The sequence below is a fragment of the Leucoraja erinacea genome, chromosome 2 (assembly GCF_028641065.1).
Source record: "Leucoraja erinacea ecotype New England chromosome 2, Leri_hhj_1, whole genome shotgun sequence".
Lineage (NCBI taxonomy): Eukaryota > Metazoa > Chordata > Chondrichthyes > Rajiformes > Rajidae > Leucoraja > Leucoraja erinaceus.
In genome coordinates, this window is record NC_073378.1 from 39,823,358 (window position 1) to 39,842,622 (window position 19,265).

Sequence of the window (19,265 nt, forward strand, 5' to 3'; positions counted from 1 at the left end):
TTTTAAATGTCATAATTGTAACACTCTCTTCTGTTTTCCCTGGCTGCAGGTTCCATACATGCACCACCCTCTATATGAAAAAGCTGCCCCTCGGGTTCCTTTTATATTTTTCCCTTTTCACCAAAAATAATAATTTCATTATTTAGTTTTGTTTTGTTTAGTTTATTGTCACATGTACTGAGGTACAATGAAATGGTATATATGATCACAATCGAGCCATCCACAGGTACAGATACAGGATAAGGGAATAACATTGAGTGCAAGATAATGTCCAGCATAGTCCAAATAAATATTGTCTGAGGGACTCCAGTGAGGTCGATAGTAGTTCAGGACAGCTCCCCAATTGTTGATAGGATGGTTCAGTTGCCTGATGACAGCGAGGAAGAAACTGTCCCTGAATTTGGAGGTATGCGCTTTCATACTTCTGTACCACTTGCCTGATGGGGGAGAGGGGAAGATGGAATGACTGGGGCTAGACTCATCCTTGATTATGCTCGTGGCCTTGCCGGGACAACATTGGTTAGTTCATGAACTTGATCAAAAATTTCCATTGATTTCTGGATGTGTCTGCTGAAATCAATAGTTATCAGCTGTAGAGGAGACCACTGCAGTTACAATTTTGTGTATTTGGTGGGAAAATAACAATGTTCCCCACTGATCGCATAAACAAGCCTGAAGAAGGGTCTCGACCTGAAACGTCATCCAGAGATGCTGCCCGTCCTGCTGTGTTACTCCAGCCTATTGTGTCTATTCTCATAAACAACAATATCGGTGACATGAATTTCCTCTTTTCTGAACACAGAGTCCCTGGCATCCAACAACAATGAACGCGTGAGGACAAATGTACAGACAATCACATTAAAGATTGCTCAAACAGAAACTGGAAAGGAGAAGGTAGTATTTTGTCTGGTAACTTATTTTAACAGTGAGTTAATGAAAATTTGGAACAAACGGAAAGATTAAGGCAAAAGTTGAAATATTGTAAATAACAGTTCCATGAACAAATTCTCATCAGACATTTGATTGAGATCATAAGATATAGGAGCAGAAATAAGCCATTCTGGCCAATTGAGTCTGCTCCGCCATTCGATCAAGGCTGATCAATTTTTCTCACTCAACCCCATTCACCTGCCTTCTCCCCGTAGCCTTCAAAGTCCTTACTATTCAATAACCTATTAATTTCTGCTTTAAAAATACCCAATGACTTGGTCTCTGACACATCCATGGCAATGGATTTTTACAGATTCACCACCCTCTGGCTAAAGAAGTTCCTGTTCCAATCTTTGAAGCCAGTCTTCAGCCATTTCAATTCACTGCATATGATATCAAGAAACAGAGAGCAATGAAAATAGCTAAAACAGCACTCCTGACCTAGCTGATTCACTCACCAAACACCCAGTACAAGCACAATACTGGCATCTACTCTTTCGGGGACCTAATAAAGATAGGGCATACACTATGGCTGGCAGGACCCTAGAGAATATTGAGGAACAAAGGTACATGTCCAAAGATTCCTGAACATGATAGCACAAGTACAGTAGATAGTTGCACAGTGGCACAGCAGTGGAGTTGTGGATTTACAGCGCCAGAGACCCAGGATCGATTCTGACCTCGGCTTCTGTCTGTTCTCCGTGAGTTCTCCCTGTGACTGTGTGGGTTTCTCTGGGTCCTCCCACACACCAAAGACATACAGGTTTGTAGGTTGATTGGCTTCTGGTAATTGTCCCTAGTGTGTAGGATGGTGCTAATGTATGGGGTTATCACTAGTCGGCATGGACTTGGTGGGATGAAGGGCCTCGTTCCATGCTCCATATGGTAATATCACTACTGGCAAGTGTGCCATCTACCCACATAAAATTCTTACCTGGAAATATGTTGCTGTTCCTTCATTATCACTGGGTGTAAGCCATGAAATGGCCAACCCTGTAGCATTGTTGGGGAATCTTCATCAAAGGACTGTAAGGATTAAAGAAGGAGGCTCACACCAGATAGTATTGAGCAATTTATGTTGTGCTTGCCAGTGATGTTCAGATGAATGAATAACTAAGCGGATAAATAAATAATTGTTTTTAACATTATTTTTAAATATATAATATATTTGAACTATTTATCTGAGGAAATGACAATTACATTCATAAAGGAAATAATGTTGGAGTAGAGTATGAAATTCACAATTATGGCTCAGATTATTAGTGAAATTGGCATACATCTCACGCAATAGAGCTTAGTGTTTTCAAGTTAGTTTGCAGTTCATAAATAACTGAAACTCATTGATTTTTCTTCATGATGGCAAAGGCAACAAATCCTAAGGCTATTAGCAGATTCACAGTGAGAAGCACAAAATGGTGGTCTCTTTATTAACTGCAGATAGAATTTTGCCCTTGCCACTTATTAGAAGTCCACTGTGTTGCCTAGTGATTAGATGTCATCTTCATTGGATGTTCTAGATTATACTGCATACAATGCTAATGTGCTGTTGGAATACCCACAAATATTCTTGGAGATTTACATTTCTGGCCATTTGCACACAGTGTCATGAGTTACAATGGGACTTGTGCGGTTCCCCTCAGAAGCTGCAGGAATAGCCACTTCTTCACTGCTGCTCATCATTGACAAGAAGATCATACCAAAGTCTCCTTCCTCTTCACCTTAAGTAGTCGCTCGAGATCAAGGATTATTGCTTCCACTCGAGTTTTTTGGGGTTATGAGGCCACTAATGATGCCAAGGGTAGCAACTGCAGACTTTTCCACAGGTGAAACAGGAGAAGCTGGTCTGATGAGCAGGTGAGTAGTTTATGAGGCGGTCCACTCCTGTCACTGTTTACCAAGGGCTTCTATATGCTACCAATGCAATATCTTGCGGTTCTTTATACTACCTCTAATACTCTTTCCCCACTTTGAGCAGTCATGAGCCAGAAGTTTGGCGGCAAAAATAAGGGGGCAGATTATTATCTCAATGGGGTTAGGTTAGGCAAGGGGGAGGTGCAGCGAGACCTGGGCGTCCTTGTACACCGGTCACTGAAAGTTGGCGTGCAGGTACAGCAGGCAGTGAAGAAAGCTAATGGAATGTTGGCCTTCATAACAAGAGGATTTCAGTATAGGAGTAAAGAGGTTCTTCTGCAGTTGTATAGGGCTCTGGTGAGACCACATCTGGAGTATTGTGTACAGTTTTGGTCTCCGAATTTGAGGAAGGACATCCTTGTGATTGAGGCAGTGCAACGTAGGTTCACGAGATTGATCCCAGGGATGGCGGGACTGTCATATGAGGAAAGATTGAAAAGACTAGGCTTGTATAGGAGTTTAGAAGGATGAGGGGGTATCTTATAGAAACATATAAAATTATAAAAAGGACTGGACAAGCTAGATGCAGGAAAAATGTTCCCAATGTGGGGCGAGTCCAGAACCAGGGGCCACAGTCTTAGAATAAAGGGGAAACCATTTAAGACTGCGGTGAGAAAAAACTTTTTCACCCAGAGAGTTGTGAATTTGTGGAATTCCCTGCCACAGAGGGCAGTGGAGGCCAAGTCACTGGATGGATTTAAGAGAGAGTTAGATAGAGCTCTAGAGAATCAAGGGATATGGGGAGAAAGCAGGCACGGGTTATTGTTTAAGAAGGCACTGCAGATGCTGGAAAATCGAAGGTAGACAAAAATGCTGGAGAAACTCAGCGGGTGCAGCAGCATCTATGGAGCGAAGGTAATAGGCAACGTTTCTGGCCAAAACCCACACGGGTTATTGATTGGGGATGATCAGCCATGATCACGATGATTGGCAGTGTTGGCTCGAAGGGCCGAATGGCCTCCTCCTGCACCTATTTTCTACGTTTCTATGTTTCTTTCTAAGTTCCCAGGAGTAAATGAAGATATTACACATCTCAAAGAACATTTGAGCACATCCTTGAAACCTTTCTCTTTGTCTTCCTGGTAATCTCCTCCCATGAAAGAGCTCAGAACAGAGTTTAAAACCCGAGATGAGAAGAACTTTTTTCACGCTGTCAGGCTGCAAAGAGGAGTTAGATGTGGCCCTTGTGGCTAAGGGGATAGGGGTTATGGAGAGAAGCAGGTACGGGATAACATAGCAATGAGAAGAACTTTTTTTTCAACCAGGAGAGTGGTGCATCTCTGGAACAACTAAGAGGAGATGGGGAGCTTAAAGTACCCTCCCCATGGATGCCACAGTACAATGAAGGGGAGAGGGAAGCTTGCAACCCACTGTGACAGTAGGCAATACAAAGTAATCGTCTTTCCTAATTGAGAGCAGTACTGCAAGTGATCCATGCTCCCCTAAGATTGAAGATGGTTAAAGAGGGGGGAAAATCATAACGGGGATATAGTTTATGCAAAAATAACTGTGCAGTGTGAAGGTACCACCAGTGAAACAGTTTCATTCACCCTGAGCATTGAAAGCCAAATCTGGCAGATGCTATATTGGAGATATAGCAGGATGTCATTTTAGTGGGATCCCATTGTCAAATCCTGCCCAATGTGCTGCCAGCTATGTTGTGAGAGGTCAACAAAGGTTGTGGATTGCAGCTAAAGAATTCAATTTAGTAGTGCTTATCTTGCAGCATCATGAGGATTGAAACAGATGCAGGAAAACATTAACCACTCTGAGTCAATTCTTGCAAGTAGGTGCCCGAACCAATTTCTTAATGACCATTATTTTACTCTGAAATATTGTTACTGTAATCTACACTGAATAAATTGCCTTTATGATAGATTTGCATAGTAATATTATTTTCAAGTAGATCCAATCTTACATCTTTGATCATATAAAATAAGTATACTTTTTGATTAGACTTCAGAGATGTAGCACGGAAACAGGTCCTTCAGCGTAACGTGTCAACACCGATCATCAATCACTCCATACACTAGCACGATCCTACACACCACGGACAATTTACAAATTTACCAAAGCCAATTATGTGTGGCACAGTGGCGCAGCGGTAGAGTTGTTGCCTTATAGGGAAAGCAGCGCCCGGATACCCGGGTTTGATTCCGACTACGGATGCTGTTTGTACGGAGTTTGTACATTCTCCCCGTGACATGCGTGGGTTTTCTCCGAGATCTTCGGTTTCCTCCCACATTCCAAAGACGTACAGGTATGTAGGTTAACTGGTAAATATAAAATTGTCCCTAGTGTGTGGAGATCGCTGGTCGGCGTGGAACGGTGTGCCTAAGGGCCTCTTTCTGCACTGTATCTGTAAATTAACCTACAAACCTGCAGATTAACCCATAAACCTCTGGGTTCTCAGGTTTCCTCTCACGTTCGAAACCTTGGTGCGTGAGAGGAAACCAGAGCATCCAGAGAAAACCGATACGGTTACAGGGAGAGCATACAAACTCTGTACAGACAGCACCTGTAGTCAGGATTGAATCTGGGTCTCTGGCACTGTAAGGCAGCAATTCGACCGCTGCGCCAGTTATTTGTTAAGTTGTATATCAAACAATAGAAAGATAAGTAAAATCATATCTTTGGCAAGATGGCACAATCCCAGTTTGTTGCTGGACTTTATCAATTGGACAGAAGCAGTTGAAAATTGTGTAGTTTAGTAGAGTTAACTTCAGAGTAAAACATAATTCAAGACACTAAATTATACAATTGGTCTATATCTTGACTATATTGTGCAATATGATGACCGTGATACAAAGGAGACATTGTTACTGGAGGCAAAGTACATTTTTAAATTTTTTTTAAATACATTTTTATTAGAGGCATCTGCATATCATAATCCAAACCAGTACAGACTTTGTTTAGCAGTTACATATTAAATATCCAGGTTTCCAGGGACCCAGTTACCAAAGTAGCTGGGATCCTCCTTTATCGGTTACCTATTAACATTGCCTCTAATTATTTATTTATATTTATAGATAGAAAAAAAGAAAAAAAGAAAGAAAGAAAGAAATTAGAAAATTAGCATAAACTATCAATAATACAACTTGGGAGATAGGTTCGTAGGTCAGAGAAACATAACTATTCATCTAGGAGGCAAAGTAAAATTAAGCAATATGGATGCTTTCAGGCACCCAAGATTGCAAAGGTCCTTTATTGTCATACAAATAAAGCTTTTATCAATGTTGGATTTTTACACTTGAAAGAAGATGTCCGAGAAGTGATTCTAAGAGATTCATAAGATAATACAGGATGCAGCAAGGGAAATTCCGTAAATTTCCTTCAACTAAGGTAGAACATTAACTGGCAAAATATAAAAAATGAAGAACTTTTTTTTAATGTTACTGATGCAAGCAATGAATATCAGCCATGTACGTTTAATTAATTTTGAAATATGAGTGCTGAATTTGACTTTCAAATGCTCACAGCAATTATTGACCAACACCATTTAGTAGTGCAATGATTATGGTTCGGTGGGAAAGGCCAAAGGAATAAAGTTTGTGGATATGAAATAAAAAAAGATGACAGTTACATGAAAGAAAATGAAGATTTTTTAAAGGAAACCCCAACCCTCCTATAATTCTTGTTATTGACAATTTTGATTTATTTCCCCTATACAGTTTGAAAGTTTTGAAGTTTTGAAAACCATACAAATTTGCCAAATGTCAAAAATAAAATAGACAAAAATTAATCCAAACAAAATAAATCGAGTCCTAATTAATTTTTCAATAATTAGGATCTCAGGGTAGGGTTAAGGAGTTCATATAAGAAAATTGAAAAATATAAGATTTGCACAGGGAAGTTTGTTTGCAAACATAATAATAATAATAATAATAATAATAATAATAATAACTTTATTTATAAAGCGCTTTTAGACAACATCAGTTACCACAAAGTGCTATACATGGGAAGTCAACAAAAAGTTATTACAAACTACTAAAACCATTAAGACGACAGGACTATAAAAACAGTAAAAATTAAAAGACATTAAAAGCACTAAAACAGGAACAAAGTCTCAGCCAGTGTCGAAAGCCAGTGAATAAAAGTGAGTTTTTAGGGAGGATTTAAAGATGGACAGTGAAGGGGCCTGTCTGATCTGCAACGGCAAGGTGTTCCAGAGTGCCGGAGCAGCAACAGAAAAGGCTCTATCCCCTCTGAGCTTCCGCTTAGACCTTGGTACCTCAAGGAGCAGCTGATCCGCTGACCTGAGGCACCGGACAGGAGCATATAGGTGGAGCAGCTCAGAGAGGTAAGGCGGGGCGAGGCCATTCAATGATTTAAAAACAAATAAAAGAATTTTAAAATGAACTCGAAAGTGCACTGGGAGCCAGTGAAGGGAGGCCAAAATTGGCGTAATGTGCTCCCTCTTTCGAGTTCCGGTTAAAAGGCGAGCGGCAGCATTTTGGACCAACTGGAGACGAGCCAACAAAGCTCGTGAGACTCCAGAGTAGAGTGCGTTACAGTAATCCAGCCGAGATGAAATAAAGGCATGGATTACTGTTTCAAAATGCTGCCGCTCGAGAATGGGCTTCACCTTTGCCAGCTTCCTTAGGTGAAAGAAGCTGGACTTAACCACTGTTACAGGGGGATTATGCACCCATTTTGCCAAAAGTAATTTAGATCCAAATTAGCAGTCAATCATAATAACAAATGGCATAATATAAGATCGTGCATAATCAAACAGAAACTGCATAACATATCTTGATTAACATAAGGAATAGGCAATTGCAGAGTAGTGAAGGCAAACACCAGAATTATTTACAAATTAATTAGACGCTGCAATGAAGGCGCATTGAGATATTTCCTTATGAATATTTTGTTGAGTTGAACAACCTGTTCCCACCATAATTACTTTGTGACCTGATCAGAAATACATATTTATTAATACGCTCTTATTCTTTCAGCAATAGTTATGCCTCACTGGCATTGGAAATTCTGGCTGATTCCTATCGATCCTGAGAGTTTGAGAGTAAAATTCATGTGAGGTTGTAATGCTTTATTGCTTACTGATAATGAAATGGGATTCTTTGCAATCTTACTTTCTGAAACTATGTTAATTAACAGCTCTATACAAACCCATTGGAGTCAATGTTGGATTGGGCTTAGTTTTGATTTTTCCTGGGATCAATATTGGATATTCCAAAACAATTTTTTAATGATTCTGCATAAACTGGATATGAGGACAGGAGAATTATAAATGTCCGGCAACACCTTTGTAACAAAGGTTTTTCTCTCATAAATCCTTTTAATGGCATTTTTTTTAGCAATCTGTGATAAAAAGCTTGTGCTTTATTGGCCATTGAACAGTCTTTTTGGCATCTAATTTTAGTATCATTTTTAATTTTGACTAGGATATCTCTGCTCGGAACTAAAATTTGGCTCTTGGCTCTTCATGAATACCCAGAGGATGGAACTGTTAGGAAAAGAATATGGTTTTCTGAGGCATTTGGGAGGTTACAGGGGATTATGCACCCATTTTGCCAAAGTCATTTAGATCCAAATTAGCAGTCAATCTTAATAACAAATGGCATAATATAAGATCGTGCATAATCAAACAGAAACAGCATAAACAAAATGAAACTTTGTACAACATTTAACCCAAACCATATGTTTCATCTTTACACTTGAAAATTAAAATTCACAGTCATGTAACTATCAATCATACACATTGGGTAAGCTTAAGAACTCAAAATTGTGGAAGCTTTTATTATCCAATCTGACTAATACTGATACCATGCAGACTTCAGTGAAGATTTATTTTATTAAAAATAAAAAGAATCACAGTAAAGCATTCTAATTTCACCTTGCAATTTTTCAATTTTAATTTTACATTCAAAACAATTACAGAAAGTTCAGATATTTGACTTTTTAACCTGTGAGGCAAAGTTATTTTACTGAAGAGCAAGGAATATTGTCTGTGACGAGGAATGGTAAAACACTTACACTCAAATTTCCTTGAGAGTTTATGCTGACTACACCTTGATTGTGTGAAGATGTGTTACTGATGTGTTACAAATACAAATCTAGTCAAGAAAAGCACGGCACGATGGTGCAGCCGGTAGCGCTGCTGCTGCACAGCAACAGAGACATGGGTTCAATCCTGACTTTGGGTGCTGTCTGTGTGGAGTTTGCACATTTTCCCTGCGATCAGATGGGTTTCCTCTGTGTGTTCCGGTTTCTTCCAACATCCCAAAGATATACGGGTTTGAAAGGCAATTGGTCTCTATAAATTATTGCCCCTAGTGTGTAGGGAGTGGAGGAGAGAATGGGATAACACAGAACTAGTATGAACATGTGATGAAGATCAGCATTGTCTCAGTGGTACGGGAGGCTTGTTTCCATAATGTATCTCTAAAATTAATATGTTTACTTTCAATGATTGTTGACCTTCTCTTGATAATGGAAATTTAAGAAAGATGTAATAATATAACAGATTTAAGTAAATAATTAAGAATTCATTGCTGGCAATCAGGCATGGTAATGTTAAACAGAGGAAACCCATGTTTAAAATATTCTGAAATAATGTCAATGAGTGTGAGAATTAGCGGGTTCTGGGCGCAAAATCAGTCAGATGCCGACAAACACCACTTTGCTGCTGGTTATTTATTTCATTAGCTTTTAATTTTCATGGTTGGTTGACAAATCGGTATGTAATCCTAGCTCAGTTTCTCAGAGTTTCAAGACCAGGTAAATCCATGCGCCCTCTGTAAAAAATCAACTGCTGGATGAAATTTATAAGTCAAGCAATATCGGTTGATGGAAAGAGATGGTCAACGTTTCAACTTGAGACCCTGCATCAGTTTTGACCTGAAACATCGACCATCCATTTGCTTCTAGGATTGTTATTTGATTTGCTGAGTTCGATAACAGTGCATTTGTTCCAAAATCTGGCATTCGGAGGCTTTTGTATCTCGACATTCCTATTGCTCAGCTCAGCCAGTGATGTTTGGCATATCTTGATTTTTGATTACTAACTGACTTGAATAAACTTACTTGATGGAAATAGTTACAGTGGCGCAGTGGTAGAGCTGCTGCCTTACAGCGCCAGGGTCCCGGGTTCGATCCTGCCTACAGGTGCTGTCTGTATAGAGTCTGTCCATTCTCCCTGTGACCGCGTTGGTTGTCTCTGGGTGCTCCAGTTTCCTCCCACACTCCAAAGACGTGCAGATTTGTAAGTTAATTGGCTTCAGTAATATTGTAAATTGTCCCTATGTGTGTTGTCCATATACAATACACAAAGTGTGGGGTGATCGCTGGTCAGCATGGGCTCGGTGGGTCAAAGGGCCTGTTTCCGTGCAGTATCTCTAAACAAAAAATCCATACGTCCTTAAAATACAATTTCAGTCTAACCCATTAGCCCTCAGTAGGAATTAGATGTGTTACATCACAGGGTACAAATGCATGTTATTTTACCAGTAACTGGAGATCTGAATTATTGATCTGGAGAATTAGGTTGGAATCTCACTGTGGCAGCACAGGGGCTTCAAATTCAAGTAATTAAACAAAGCTCTTTTTTTTCAGAATCTTATTTCAGTTATAATAAATATTGAATTACTAGATATTGTTATAAGAACTTATCTGGATTCCTTATGATCTTCAGGGATAGATATCTGCCATTCTCAGATAATCTGGCCTATTTATGATTCCAGAGTCATTCTTAACACTCCAACATGCAGGGTAATTGGGGAAGGACTACATTTCCTGTGATGTTCACATCATTGAACTAATAAGTTAAAATAAAAATTAAGCACAGTGAAATTAAATAAATCCTTCAACGAGAGAGGGTGTTGCAGAACTCTGGTCGGAGAGAGAAGGAGAACTTCTTCAAATGTTTGCCACATTTAATTTTCACTTTTGTTACATCCCTCAAATCAAAACCATGAGATGGGTATATGTTGAAGATAGAAACAAAATATTGGAATACCGTCAGCAGATCAGGCAGCATCTCTGGAGAAAAAGGAATAGGTGATGTTTCGGGCTGAGACCCTTCTTCAGACTGAGAGTCAGGGGAGAGGGAAATGAGAGATATGAAAAGGTACAATGAAAAGTGATTTTTTTTAAATATGCAAAAACTGTGGTGGGGAGCCTGGGTTAAAATGTGGTCTTAGATCCAGAGAGCTGGAGGAATCACAGAGGGGGAGCAGCGAGAGAGGGTGTTGCAGAACTCTGGTCGGAGAGAGAAGGAGAACTTCTTCAAAGTAAACATACCTTGAGGAGATTTTGCAGTGGAGCAGCCAAATGTGTAGGAAGGAACTGCTGATGCATTTCAGTTTGAATATTTGACTGGTTGTTTCTGAAATTTGGGAATATATGTTTTTAAATGATTTTGTTAAGATTTTTTCTCTTCAATGGCAAAAGTGCAATGCTGAGGAAGAGAACACGCGATTTGTCATCCAAAATTGCCACCACGCACTTTGTCAATTGTAACAGAATGTGAAAAGCCTCAAGGAGCTTTTTTACAAATGGTTGAGCTCTAGATGCAGGAAGGGTTCCAGATTTATCCTGAATTAGCTGCTGTTAACCGAGTTGTAGTGTTATAATAACTTCCCCTAGTGCTTCGGACATTAGGTTGAGGAAAGATCTTCCAGGGTTCCACACTTTGTCATTAACCAGCATATCTGCAAAAATTTCAAGAGAGTGTTAGATTTAGCTCTCAGGGCTAAAGGAATCAAGGGAAAAAGCAGGAATGGGATACTGATTTTAGATGATCAGCCATGATCATATTAACTCAAAGGGCTGAATGGCCTACTCCTACACCTATTTTTCTATGTGGTTATGTTTCTAATTGTCAACACTGTTACTTGTCTGCTGTTGCTAAAAGCAAGTGTGTCACCGTGTGTTGGATGACTAGATCAAAATTGGGCTGTCAATCACAAGGAAATTAGCAATTTAGGCCTGGAAATTCTACTTTGAGATGTTACCCGTCAGGGTCTATGGAACTGGTGCGCTACAATGCTAACAACTATATTCTACTATCCATTTCGCTAAGGTATCTATTGTACTAGAAATTGACTTGATTGTATACTTGTGCATGCAAAACAAAGCTTTTCACTGTACCTCACCACCTGCGAGAATGATAAACCTATAACTAATGGTGGGGTGAGCGTAGGGAGAAATAAAATGTTGTGAAAGCTTAACAAACAAGAGAGAGAAACCTCAGACACACAATCTGCCAAATTCATATCCAGAGATGGAGACTGCAGAATGAAAACTACAAAAGTTCAAAATTACATAGGAAAGGGAGAAAACAGAGGAAGACCTGTTTGGAAACTGGATTAATAAATGAGATTAGTATGAGTTCACCCAAGCGCATGTAAACCTGCAGGGACAGTTTGAGCTTAATGTTTTGCCTCCACCTTGTAACTTTTATGTAAGTTCTTGCTTAGCGCACAGATAATACCACAATAGGTTCTGCATTAATCAGTACATCAGAAAAGACCACGGCAGGATAGTTGTAGTCTGTTCATGACAACTATAAAACGCACAATACTTTTGTAACACATTCTTCAGATATAGTCATTAATGGTGAACTAATAAACCAAGCATGTAATCTCTACCTTCCAAAGGATTCAAAATAGCAAGAAGGTGATTCTGTCACGTTGACTACTAAGTTGCTGTGTGCTATGATCTGTGAGAGGGCTAGTTGCTATTTATTATTATTATTATTATTATCTATAATTATCTGGATAATGGTTGAAATCCAAAACTCGAGCTTACTATCGGAAAGCTGCAGAGAGACCGAGATTTGCACAAACATACAACAAATTTGAAATTTTAGATCTGACAAATTCTGCGTTTTATGCTCCGGCTTCTTTAAACCCGCTCTGCGATTCTACAGTTTTATCGAAACTTGCACGGAAACGTCCAAATACCTCCGTTTCAACGAAGTAGTTGCTCTTGTCGATCTTAATCTAGACGCGCCGATTTCAGACGGAAAATAGTCACACGCAACACCTTTAAACCATAACTATGTGATGTGTCTACAGTACATTAGGCGTTTCTAAAACCTCCCTAGCATCATCAGTTTCGCTCGGCTTCTGCCCGGCCAGTGATGAATATCTTCACGTTGGCTGCCGATCGGGGCAGCTTTAGCTCACTCCCGCGCAAGTAAACACGGGATCTGACATTTATACTTCAGGATGAGCGATCGATTCATCTTTGTTTTCATAGTGTCATGGTACATGCCCTTAAAAGATCACATTTAAAAAAATGAAGGCGGCGCAGGTAAGGTCTCTTGCATGCTGATGGAGAGTGATACAATATTTCCACACTGTATGTGGTATTCACTACGCTAACTCAGATCCCCCACTGATGTGGCTGACAGGTTTTTTTTTAAACATGCACTGCCACGAATGAAAGGGATGCTTCTCTTGATATTAGACTTTCAAATTACCTTTTCCCGGAGAGACCACGCAGTCAGCCTTCCATTCAGTTTGCTGGTTTGGTGACTAGCAAGGCAATTTTTCAGTATCACTATTTGGGAGCTTATCTCTCTCTCTCTCTCTCTCTCTCTCTCTCTCTCTCTCTCTCTCTCTCTCTCTATCTCTCTCTCTCTATATATATATATCTATATATATATATACACACATACACACATATATATATATATATATATATCTTTCTCTATATCTATCTCTATATCTATCTCTCTCTATCTATCTATCTCTATCTCTCTATCTATCTATCTATCTATCTATCTATCTATCTATCTATCTATCATCTATCTATCTATATCTATCTATCTATCTATCTATATATATATCTATATATATATATACACATATATATATATATATACATATATATATATATATACACATATATATATATATACAAACAGCCCTGCGGGGAATCCGCCTGGTCCAACAGGTTGTCCAAGCCCTACGTTCAACACACGTTGGTTTGGCTGCTGCTGGGAGGTGATCATCTGGAGTGGCACATCTGAGGAGAGGAGTCGGTCGCCACTTAATTGGATTAGGAGTGAGGAATGTTTTGTGTGTGCATGTGTGCATCTGCGTGCGCTTCGAGATGATTTGCTCTTCTGCTCACACGTGAATACAGGATCGGGACAGGTGGAAATTGGCTGGAGGCGTGAGAAGAAGATTCTTTCGGTCCGTGCCCGCGTTTAAATTCCAGACACCGTCCAAAGGCGGTCACACTTTACAGCTCAAGAGCAGCATTGAACACACCCGGGCAGCCGGCTCCTCTCAGAACTGGCGAAGTCGGGGTCAAGTGAAGCTGTGGCCGAAATTGCTCAGCCAAGTGTCCCCTATTTTCTACCTGGTCGTGGTCTCCATACAACCATCACCATTTCTTCCAAAAGCAGACAGGACGATCGCCCCCCTCTCACGCGGGTCGTCCGTAAGAAGCGACTGATCGCCGCGGCGGTGGGAGTCGTCATGGTCCTTCTGCTGGTCATCTTGATCCCGGTGCTGGTGAACTCGGCCGGTACCTCCGCCCACTACGAGATGCTGGGCACCTGCAGGATGGTCTGCGACCCTTACGATACGAAAGCCACCACGGCGGCTGCAGAAACCGTGCGGGATCACAGCATGATGCCTTTGCCCACTTTCATCCAAGGACCCAAAGGGGACGCGGGGAGATCGGGTAAAGCCGGGCCGAGAGGTCCGCCCGGTGAACCGGGGCCGCCGGGCTCAATCGGGCCGCCGGGAGGGAAGGGTGAGCCGGGCAGGCCGGGGCATCCAGGCTTACCGGGACCTCCCGGGCCAAATGCCGGAGCCATTAGCGCTGCCACCTACAGCACAGTGCCGAAGATTGCCTTCTACGCTGGCCTCAAGCGGCCACACGAAGGTTATGAGATCCTCAAATTCGACGACGTGGTCACCAATCTGGGGAACCACTACGACCCAACCACCGGCAAGTTCACCTGCTCCATCCCGGGGATTTACTTCTTCACTTATCATGTTTTGATGAGAGGCGGGGATGGCACCAGCATGTGGGCAGACCTGTGTAAAAATGGCCAGGTGAGCAATCCCAACAGTTAAGTTCCAGCAAGCAGCCGAGCGGGAAGTTAGCCTTGGCTCCTCGTTTTCCACGTTTACACTTCTGTGCTTTTTTGGTGGGTTGGGGAGTGTTTAGACACGCTAGAGTTGTCGACGTTCAACATTTTAGCGGACTGTCTAATGAATTATATGATGTGTGTGTGTTATCTCTAGCCTGCAAGGTAGATACAAAATGCTGGAGCAACGCAGCGGGTTATTAGAACATCACTGGAGAAGGGTCTCGATCCGAACCGTTACCCATTCCTTTTTCTCCAGGGATGCTGCCTGACCCGTTGAGTTACTTCAGCTTTTTTGTGTATATCCCTGGAGATAATTGATAGGTTTTCTCTATCCATTTTCTCCAGATGAGCTGCCTGACGCATTGAGTTACTCCAGCTTTTGTGTCTATCTTTGGTATAAACCATGATCTACAGTTCATTTTTATTATATTTAGGATCCTTGCCTGTGAACTAAGGCTTCGATGAAAAGGTGCTGAAACAAAGGAAGGCATCCATGCGCGGTTGTTCGTTTTAGTAGCAGAGCGATTATCATGCTACTTGTAACATCCGAAACTAACACTAAACTGAGAGAGGGGTGGGTGATAGAAATGAGAGAATAGGGAAAAATTGGGCCCGCGTAATTACAAAGGATAGACATAAACACATAAACAAGGCAGACAAGACAGGATAGGTCAGGACACGGAAGATGAAAACTGGGTGAGTGCCCGTTGCTGATGCTTGAAACGTTTTCATTATTTGTCTCGTAACTTTTCTCAACCTTTTGTAGGTTCGGGCCAGTGCTATTGCTCAGGACGCCGACCAGAATTACGACTATGCCAGTAACAGCGTGGTGCTCCACTTGGATGCAGGGGATGAAGTTTACATTAAACTAGACGGCGGCAAGGCCCACGGCGGCAACAATAACAAGTACAGCACCTTCTCTGGATTTATAGTCTACGCTGACTGAGAGGAGGGGGGGGGGGAGCAAGTAAGCAACCAAATCGAATCAGCTCCTGCGGGAACGACTTGAAGGCGGGATTCCCACGGCCTAGAAAGATCCACATAACCAAATGGACGGTCTCCAAACGTGCACGGTACTTTTGGATACAACCAGGCATTTTTTTGTTGAAAGAAAAGCAATTTGAAACACACTTGCACACCGCGAAAAAAAACCCAAACCCATCCCCATTTAAATAGACTCAGTTTGGGTTATTCTGATTATTCCACCCACAGCAACTTCTCAATGTTAGCATTTGCATTTGTGAGAGGAAGTCAGTCCACTTCTGAGCAGAGGGGTCAATTTCTCTTAAAAAATAAAATCCTCAAGGTCACGTGGGAGGGAAAGCAGGATGTCAAGTGTTCCCAATCCTCTGATGCTTTGATGTATTTGAACTTACAGCTTTATCCATTGGTTGTCGCAACTAACCATTTCTGCTTGGATTCCACTTTACTCGCTGTGGTGAGCAAAGATTTTCTGACGATGATTATAATTGCAATGTTAAATGAGTATGCTGCTGTCTTTAATAAGGTCAGTGTTTGCCTTCTATTGGAGTCAATCTTTCATTTAACAATTCCACTTTAATATAAAAGAATACTGTGCGTGCAATAGATAATGTGCAGCTTTCTGATCGCTGTGGCATGAATTTCAAATTCGATATATATGTATATGCAATAAGATGCAATAGATTTTATAAAATAAATCTTTTAATCATATAAGGGTAAGGTATTCAATATTTTCATGCAGCGCAAAATAATCATTTGGAGGACAATTATTTTAATATAACATAGATTTTATTACTTACATTTTGATTGTCGGTTAATATTTCATACATAAGACCGCTTGATTAAACTGTACCGCTTTGACCGCCCAAGCTTGTAACACTCTTACATTAGATACTATCTACTTCCCTGATGAATAATTGCACTGCTCATACAGCTGTCGATCGAGTGCGATGAACAATCGTGTGTGGTTAGGATTGAGTTAAAACGTGCTTGCAGCATTCCGCCTCAATATTACATTCGGAAAATGTAAGGCATTTTACACTTAAATTCTTCCACAAATTTAATTGTTTTCTTTAGCCTAAGAATTGGACTCTTTTTGAAATCTGGTGTAAGACAGGCGTTTCCTTTTACCCACGCTTTAATTTTATGTGCTTTATTCCAATTCCTCCATTACTGCCTTGGACCCAGATTACTGTTATAAAATATTGCTGTTCATTAAAAGAGGATGCAATACCGTCAAGTGTTTCGTCTATTCTGTGTTAAATATAATTTGTAAAAGTACTGTTGTTTCAATGCGTAAATAGATTAAAGTTGCAAGGAAATAACGTCTTAAATCTAGGATTAAAAACTTTGTAGGAAACAGTTTCTTCAAGCTAATATTGTTTCTGGACGATTGTAAAATAGACTTAAGGCAACAAGTGGAGTCTAAATTAAACTTCCATCCCTGCTCTTTTGACAAACTGCTCATCACAGTTCCTTCTTAGTATCCAGTTGCCACCAGCCGTATCAATGTGGCGTTATTATCTATGAAAGTCGCCGATAGGAAACAAATGGAAACAAATAATAATGGGCTGAAACACGTATTAATTGGATGTGCCTTGATATGAATAAAAACGTTTTAATTGTAGCCAATATTGTTAATGCAGAGAAGTGGATTACATTTCAGAAATGTGCCAATCTATTTACTCAAATGTTTACATGAGTAACATTTTCCCGAACCACTCCACTGCGATCACGTGTTAGTGAAGGCAAGCAACAAATGGATAAATTATGGACCGAGTGACAATAGCCCCAAGTGGATTTTAATTGCTATAAATCCCATCCCATTACAGCAAATGCTGCTCTAAACTGCACGATCTGCCTCATTAAGTTTGCTAAACGTTTTATTGTCGTACAAGTAAACAGCATGACATCACGAAACAAGGATCCTTCACACATTTATGGTCTATTTTTCCTAATCTATCATAGATTAAGAATATATAATTTTCTTAGTGTATTTGCAATTAGGATATTATAGAGAAGCATTGCACATAAATCAACTATACATCGCTTCATTGAGAAACATATTCCTTAAAATCAATTATAAATCACGTTCATTTAATTATTTGAACGTTAGCCAACGTTTCGGGTTTCCCACTAAAATCTTATCGATGACACATTGCGAAAAGCCTCGCTGGTTCATTTTCGGGACTATGTTGGTTAGAATGTGGGAATAGCCGTGCCCTCCATACTTAGTCAATCGGTTTTTGGTGTGAATATCGTGGGATATCAGCAGTTTATCTTCATAACCCTCTTCCACAAGAAAACGGATTCTGAAAAGACAAGTGTAACAGCGGTCAGTCCAACATTTGACCGGATCCGAAATGGAATCACTTCTTACTATCTTTTTGAGATCATTATTACAAGCAAAATGCATACATTCCAGAAACCTGTTGACTGAAGAATAATTTGTTTTAATTATCTTGCTCACAGGAGGTTCCTCAAACAAAATTTGTCGTGGAACCACTTGTGGGGTTACGAAAGCTGATAGACGAAAATACATTTTAAGAAAGGTTTTAAAATTGAGGAAGAAATGCCTTTGGAATTCAGGGCCTTGGTACTAGAGTCAGGTGGATTAAAATTGGAAATTTGATATATAATTAAATTATATTTTGATTTTGTATCAAAATGTAATTCTTGAGATTCCCATACTGCTTCCGATTGACATTCCGAAACGCCCAGAACTGTAGCAGTATAGGTCTCTCAAACATTATAGGCTGGAGTGATTCCAAAGATTGAGAAAGCTGTAAAGGATCTCGAAACCAATGAATGTTAAATTGATGTGGGCTCAGCTGAGAGTAAGTGCAGTGTGTCAAAATAGTGGGTAGAATAGATTTAGTGGATGGTACAAAATGGGCAGCAAAGCTTTGCATGAACTCATCATAGAAAACATAAAGGGGCTCTTCCACCATATCAACCATCAAATGCCCACCTAACCAAGCCCATTTTTAAGCAGTTGGTCCGATGTGTTCTAACCACTATTTGAGCTCCCTCAGGTGTTTCATTCTCACCCTAACCCCAAGTCCTCTGATGTTTGACATTTGTGGCAATCGAAGCCCTGGCAAATCTTTAATAAGTTTAATAATTAAGATATTCCTTAAAATACACTTCATTTGCCCAGCTTTTGTTCACCTACACTAATACTTTATTAAACGTTTCAGCGTCAAATTTAGCTTGATAATTCTGCTGTGAATTATGTTTGATATATAACAAATATGTAAATACATGCTACTGTTGACGATTACCTGGCGTGCACTAATTGTCAGATTGCTGCACCATTACTTTAGGACTATTAGAGTCGTGAGTTTATATCCCACCATAGAAGCTGGGA

General features: G+C 40.2%; 2 protein-coding genes across 3 annotated transcripts in view; one reads left to right on the forward strand and one right to left on the reverse strand.

Annotated features, from left to right (window-relative positions):
• The first annotated feature begins 13,752 nt into the window (after nt 1-13,752).
• c1ql3a (complement component 1, q subcomponent-like 3a) lies at nt 13,753-17,130 on the forward strand. Its single transcript, XM_055655210.1, has 2 exons — nt 13,753-14,876; nt 15,681-17,130. Exons 1-2 carry the CDS (start codon nt 14,292-14,294, stop codon nt 15,858-15,860), a joined length of 765 nt encoding a protein of 254 aa, XP_055511185.1. The 5' UTR covers nt 13,753-14,291; the 3' UTR covers nt 15,861-17,130.
• pter (phosphotriesterase related) overlaps nt 17,111-19,265 on the reverse strand; it is a 52,347-nt gene continuing 50,192 nt past the window's right edge. For both annotated transcript variants that reach the window (XM_055655191.1, XM_055655198.1), the window contains exon 5: nt 17,111-18,207. In XM_055655191.1, coding sequence (XP_055511166.1) covers nt 17,997-18,207 — 211 coding nt within the window. In that variant the 3' untranslated portion in view covers nt 17,111-17,996. The remainder of the gene's footprint in view (nt 18,208-19,265) is intronic.